The 6,000-nt window shown below is 49.7% G+C and overlaps 1 protein-coding gene across 2 annotated transcripts in view; it reads left to right on the top strand.

The window, feature by feature from the left end:
- The first annotated feature begins 2,214 nt into the window (after nucleotides 1-2,214).
- GMCL1 (germ cell-less 1, spermatogenesis associated) overlaps nucleotides 2,215-6,000 on the top strand; it is a 29,323-nt gene continuing 25,537 nt past the window's right edge. The window contains exon 1 of one of the 2 annotated variants that reach the window (XM_032978804.2): nucleotides 2,215-2,562. In XM_032978804.2, the coding sequence (XP_032834695.2) occupies nucleotides 2,390-2,562 (173 nt within the window). In that variant the 5' untranslated portion in view covers nucleotides 2,215-2,389. The remainder of the gene's footprint in view (nucleotides 2,563-6,000) is intronic. The other variant, XM_076054781.1, reaches the window with a different exon arrangement.

The raw sequence follows: 6,000 nt of genomic DNA, 5'->3' as shown, positions 1-6,000 counted from the left end.
GGAGCGACGCTCACAACAACGAGCGGAGCGCCGGGCGAATAAAACACAGCGAGTTGGCACTGTAGGGGGCACAACTGGTGGTGCATCTACCGGTCATCTCAGTCAGTCGACCGATGGCACCTGCAGGGTCTGTCCCGTGACCTCCTGCCAGCGGGCGTTTCGACACTTCACGTGGCTTCAAAGTGCACCTCGCCTCAGACGAGTACCTGGTGCAGTGTGGTGTGTAGTGAACATCGCTTGCACTGGGGGAGACAAAGGCGGTTGGGCGTGGTGCTGGCCACCCACCCCCTCTATGTGTGCCACAGTGTCGGTAGCCTTCATCGGCGCCGCTGCTGCTGCTCGCTAACAGCACTTGCCCCTACAGCCTGTTAAAGGCTACCTGTGGGACCTTTGTCTGTGGTAGGTGCTGCTACTCGCCACTACTCACAGCACTTGTCCCTACGCCCTGATAGAGGCTGCCTGTGGGAGCTTTGTCTGTGGTAGTTTCTGCTACTCGCTACTACTAACAGCACTTGCCCCAACATTCTGTAAGAGGCTACACGGGGGATCTTTGTCTGCGCTAAGTGCTGCTACTCGCTACTAACAGCACTTGCCCCTACATTATGTGAGAGTCACGCTGGGGGAGCTTTGTCCGTGTTAGGTGCTACTACGCGCCACAATTCACTGCACTTGCCCCTACATCCATTCTCGAGGCTACCTGGGAGACCTTTGTCTATTCTAGATTTAAAGCTTTCGTGACTGCAAGGATCCATACTCTTTGGTTCTATTGGGTAAAGTCACGTAGGTAAAAAATAAAATAACAAAAATCACGACGTTTCGGCCACAACACAAGCGGCCTTCATCAGGTGAAGGGACGAGACTGTCTGGAGGACAGCGCTGGAGTGAAAAAAGCCACGCTCAGATCACGACCTTTAAGCTGTGTGAGAAGAAACAAAGCGCCTTGACAAAGGAATTAGCATATAATTTAGCATTGAAATGGCTAATTGAAATAGCTAAGTTAAAGTATACACATCCGCAGAGGCACCCCTTGACAAAGGAATTAGCATAGAATTTAGCATTGAGATAGCTGAGTGATTAGCTTGTAACTGGTCACAGAAATAGCTATGTTAAAGTCAGAGCATATACATTCACCGAGGCACCTAGTACAAATCAAACAGGAGAATTTAGCGAAACACAACCACGCTCAGACCGCGGACCTTTAAACTGTGTGCGAGCAAACATGGTGTCCTGACAAAGAAATTAGCATAAAAAATAGCATTTGATTGGCCGATTTTAGAAAAGAGGTGGTGTACGTGCCGGTGGACTTGCCGTTTGGCGCGGGGGGGGGGGGGAGGGGGAGTTTACCTATTGATGGTGTGAAAAGGGAATTTATAAGAGCTGCGAAAGTTTGGGGTACCACTACTTGAAAAATATACTGTACCATTGAAATTAGTTTAAAGAGGTTCTAAATCGAACTAAACATTAAACTAATTTCAATGGTACAGTATATTTTTCAAGTAGTGGTACCCCAAACTTTCGCAGCTCTTATAAATTCCCTTTTCACACCATCAATAGGCCAATCAAATGCTATTTTTTATGCTAATTTCTTTGTCAGGACACCTTGTTTGCTCGCACACAGTTTAAAGGTCCGCGGTCTGAGCGTGGTTGTGTTTCGCTAAATTCTCCTGTTTGATTTGTACTAGGTGCCTCGGTGAATGTATATGCTCTAACTTTAACATAGCTATTTCTGTGACCAGTTACAAGCTAATCACTCAGCTATCTCAATGCTAAATTCTATGCTAATTCCTTTGTCAAGGGGTACCTCTGCGGATGTGTATACTTTAACTTAGCTATTTCAATTAGCCATTTCAATGCTAAATTATATGCTAATTCCTTTGTCAAGGCGCTTTGTTTCTTCTCACACAGCTTAAAGGTCGTGATCTGAGCGTGGCTTTTTTCACTCCAGCGCTGTCCTCCAGACAGTCTCGTCCCTTCACCTGATGAAGGCCGCTTGTGTTGTGGCCGAAACGTCGTGATTTTTGTTATTTTTTACCTACGTGACTTTACCCAATAGAACCAAAGAGTATAGACCTTTGTCTGTATGTAACACCACACTTGCCCCTACAGCCCTACAGGAGGCTACCTGGGAGACCTTTGTCTGTATTTAACACTACACTTGCCCCTACAGCCCTGCAGGAGGCTACCTGGGGGCCTTTGTCTGTGTCTGTATGTAACGCGCATGCGCACTGAGGCCGTCCTACAAACCCCCCTACACACCCCCTACCCAAGATGGCGGCCGGAGACGCGGCCTAAACCGCTGAGGAGATTAAATTTTTTTGTTAATTTTTTTAAACTTATTTTTTTAAATTGAAACAACAACAATTTGAAAATAAACCTTTAACTCGCTTTGATGGGCAACATCGCCGCCGCTTTCCGCGAGCGTCTCGGCGGCGGCGGCGGCGGAGGCGGCTGCGAGTGTGGCCGCAAGCGGAAGAGGCCACGACCGCGGAGGCTCCGCGAGCCCGGGGGAGACCCCGAGTCGGACTCGTCGGAGGCGGAGGAGGAGCCGCGGGGACCCCGCAGGTGGCGCTAGCCGAGGCCGTGGGCTTCGGCCTTGTCTACGGGGATTTTTTTTTTACTTATGAATATTTACGTTTATAGTTTTTAATATAACTGTTTATATGTGTTTTAAAGCGTCGTCGTCACGAGCGAGTGGGTTTCGCGGGTTGACGTGGGAGATATTGCGTTTTGTGGGTCTCGGTGTTATGAGTCTCTGTGTGGTGAGTCTATGGGTATCTGTGTGGTGAGTCTATGGGTCTCTGTGTGGTGAGTCTATGGGTCTCTGTGTGATGTCTATGGGTCTCTATGTGATGAGTCTGTGGTTGTCTGTGTGCTGAGTCTGTGGGTCTCTGTGTGGTGAGTCTATGGGTCTCTGTGTGGTGAGTCTATGGGTCTCTGTGTGGTGAGTCTGTGGGTCTCTGTGTGGTGAGTCTATGGGTCTCTGTGTGGTGAGTCTATGGGTCTATTTGTGATGAGTCTATGGATCTCTGTGTGATGAGTCTGTGGGTCTCTGTGGTGAGTCTGTGTGTCTCTGTGGTGAGTGTGTGTCTCTGTGTGGTGAGTCTATGGGTCTCTGTGTGGTGAGTCTATGTGTCTCTGTGTGATGAGTCTATGTGTCTCTGTGTGGTGAGTCTATGGGTCTCTGTGTGATGAGTCTATGGGTCTCTGTGTGATGAGTCTATGGGTCTCTGTGTGGTGAGTCTGTGAGTCTCTGTGTGGTGAGTCTGTGTGTCTCTGTGTGGTGAGTCTGTGGGTCTCTGGGATGAGTCTGTGTGTCTCTGTGTGGTGAGTCTGTGTGTCTCTGTGTGGTGACTCTGTGGGTCTCTGTGTGGTGAGTCTATGGGTCTCTGTGTAGTTGTGAGTCTATGGGTCTCTGTGTGGTGAGTCTATGGGTCTCTGTGTAGTAGTGAGTCTGTGGGTCTCTGTGTGGTGAGTCTGTGGGTCTCTGTGTGATGAGTCTCTGTGTCTCTGTGTGGTGAGTCTGTGTCTCTGTGTGGTGAGTCTGTGTGTCTCTGTGTGGTGAGTCTATGGGTCTCTGTGTGGTGAGTCTATGGGTCTCTGTGTGGTGAGTCTATGGGTCTCTGTGTGGTGAGTCTATGGGTCTCTGTGTGGTGAGTCTATGGGTCTCTGTGTGGTGAGTCTGTGGGTCTCTGTGTGGTGAGTCTATGGGTCTCGGTGTGGTGAGTCTGTGGGTCTCTGTGTGGTGAGTCTGTGGGTCTCTGTGTGATGAGTCTATGGGTCTCTGTGTGGTGAGTGTGCGTCTCTTTGTGGTGAGTCTGTGGGTCTCTGTGTGGTGAGTCTGTGTATCTCTGTGTGGTGAGTCTATGGGTCTCTGTGTGGTGAGTCTATGGGTCTCTGTGTGGTGAGTCTATGGGTCTCTGTGTGGTGAGTCTGTGGGTCTCTGTGTGGTGAGTCTATGGGTCTCTGTGTGGTGAGTCTTTGGGGCTCTGTGTGATGTCTATGGGTCTCTGTGTGATGAGTCTGTGGTTCTCTGTGTGCTGAGTCTGTGGGTCTCTGTGTGGTGAGTCTATGGGTCTCTGTGTGGTGAGTCTATGGGTCTCTGTGTGGTGAGTCTGTGGGTCTCTGTGTGGTGAGTCTATGGGTCTCTGTGTGGTGAGTCTATGGGTCTATTTGTGATGACTCTATGGGTCTCTGTGTGATGAGTCTGTGGGTCTCTGTGTGGTGAGTCTGTGTGTCTCTGTGGTGAGTCTGTGTGGTGAGTCTATGGGTCTCTGTGTGGTGAGTCTATGTGTCTCTGTGTGATGAGTCTATGTGTCTCTGTGTGGTGAGTCTATGGGTCTCTGTGTGATGAGTCTATGGGTCTCTGTGTGATGAGTCTATGGGTCTCTGTGTGGTGAGTCTGTGAGTCTCTGTGTGGTGAGTCTGTGGGTCTCTATGTGGTGAGTCTGTGTATCTCTGTGTAGTAGTGAGTCTATGGGTCTCTGTGTGGTGAGTCTGTGGGTCTCTGTGTGGTGAGTCTATGGGTCTCTGTGTGGTGAGTCTATGGGTCTCTGTGTGGTGAGTCTGTGTGTCTCTGTGTGGTGACTCTGTGGGTCTCTGTGTGGTGAGTCTATGGGTCTCTGTGTGGTGAGTCTGTGTGTCTCTGTGTGGTGACTCTGTGGGTCTCTGTGTAGTAGTGAGTCTATGGGTCTCTGTGTGATAAGTCTATGGGTATGTGTGTGGTGAGTCTGTGGGTCTCTGTGTGATGAGTCTGTGTGTCTCTGTGTGGTGAGTCTGTGTGTCTCTGTGTGGTGAGTCTGTGTGTCTCTGTGTGGTGACTCTGTGGGTCTCTGTGTGGTGAGTCTATGGGTCTCTGTGTAGTAGTGAGTCTATGGGTCTATTTGTAATGAGTCTGTGGGTCTCTGCGTGATGAGTTTATGGGTCTCTGTGTGGTGAGTCTGTGGGTCTCTGTGTGATAAGTCTATGGGTCTCTGCGTGATGAGTCTATGGATCTCTGTGTGGTGAGTCTATGGGTCTATTTGTGATGAGTCTATGGGTCTCTGTGTGATGAGTCTGTGGGTCTCAGCGTGACGAGTCTATGGGTCTCTGTGTGGTGAGTATGTGGTTCTCTGTGTGATGAGTCTGTGGGTCTCTGTGTGATGAGTCTGTGGGTGTCTGTGTGGTGAGTCTATGGGTCTCTGTGTGATGAGTCTTTGGATCTCTGCGTGATGAGTCTATGGATCTCTGTGTGGTGAGTCTATGGGTCTATTTGAGATGAGTCTATGGTTCTCTGTGTGATGAGTCTATGGGTCTGTGTGCTGAGTCTGTGTGTCTCTGTGTGGTGACTCTGTGGGTCTCTGTGTGGTGACTCTGTGGGTCTCTGTGTGGTGAGTCTATGGGTCTCTGTGTAGTAGTGAGTCTATGGGTCTCTGTGTGGTGAGTCTATGGGTCTCTGTGTGGTGAGTCTATGGGTCTCTGTGTGATGAGTCTGTGGGTCTCTGTGTGGTGACTCTGTGGGTCTCTGTGTGGTGAGTCTGTGTGTCTCTGTGTGGTGACTCTGTGGGTCTCTGTGTGGTGAGTCTATGGGTCTCTGTGTAGTAGTGAGTCTGTGGGTCTCTGTGTAGAAGTGAGTCTGTGGGTCTCTGTGTAGAAGTGAGTCTGTGGGTCTCTGTGTAGAAGTGAGTCTGTGGGTCTCTGTGTAGAAGTGAGTCTGTGGGTCTCTGTATGTGTCCATGTGTATCTCTGTATATCTGTGTATCTCTCTGTTTTTCTCCGTGTATCTCCGTGTAGGTGTCTCTGTGTATGTATCTCTGTGCATATCTCTGTATGCATATCTTGTGTGTATGTATCTGTGTATATATGTCTGTGTATGTGTAGCGGTTAGCGCGCTGCGCTATGAACCTGGCGACTCGGGTTCGATTCCCGCTCACGGCCAACACCAGTGACGATTATCTGAACCGGTCCCGGGCCTCCCCTAGGTCGACTCAGCCTCAAATGAGTACTTGGTGCGGTGTGTAAACA

The sequence above is a fragment of the Petromyzon marinus genome, chromosome 68 (assembly GCF_048934315.1).
Source record: "Petromyzon marinus isolate PM22_M1 ecotype Great Lakes invasive population chromosome 68, UKy_Petmar_22M1.pri1.0, whole genome shotgun sequence".
Lineage (NCBI taxonomy): Eukaryota > Metazoa > Chordata > Hyperoartia > Petromyzontiformes > Petromyzontidae > Petromyzon > Petromyzon marinus.
The sequence above is the reverse complement of the archived record's forward strand: the minus strand, read 5'-3'. Positions and strand labels throughout refer to the sequence as shown.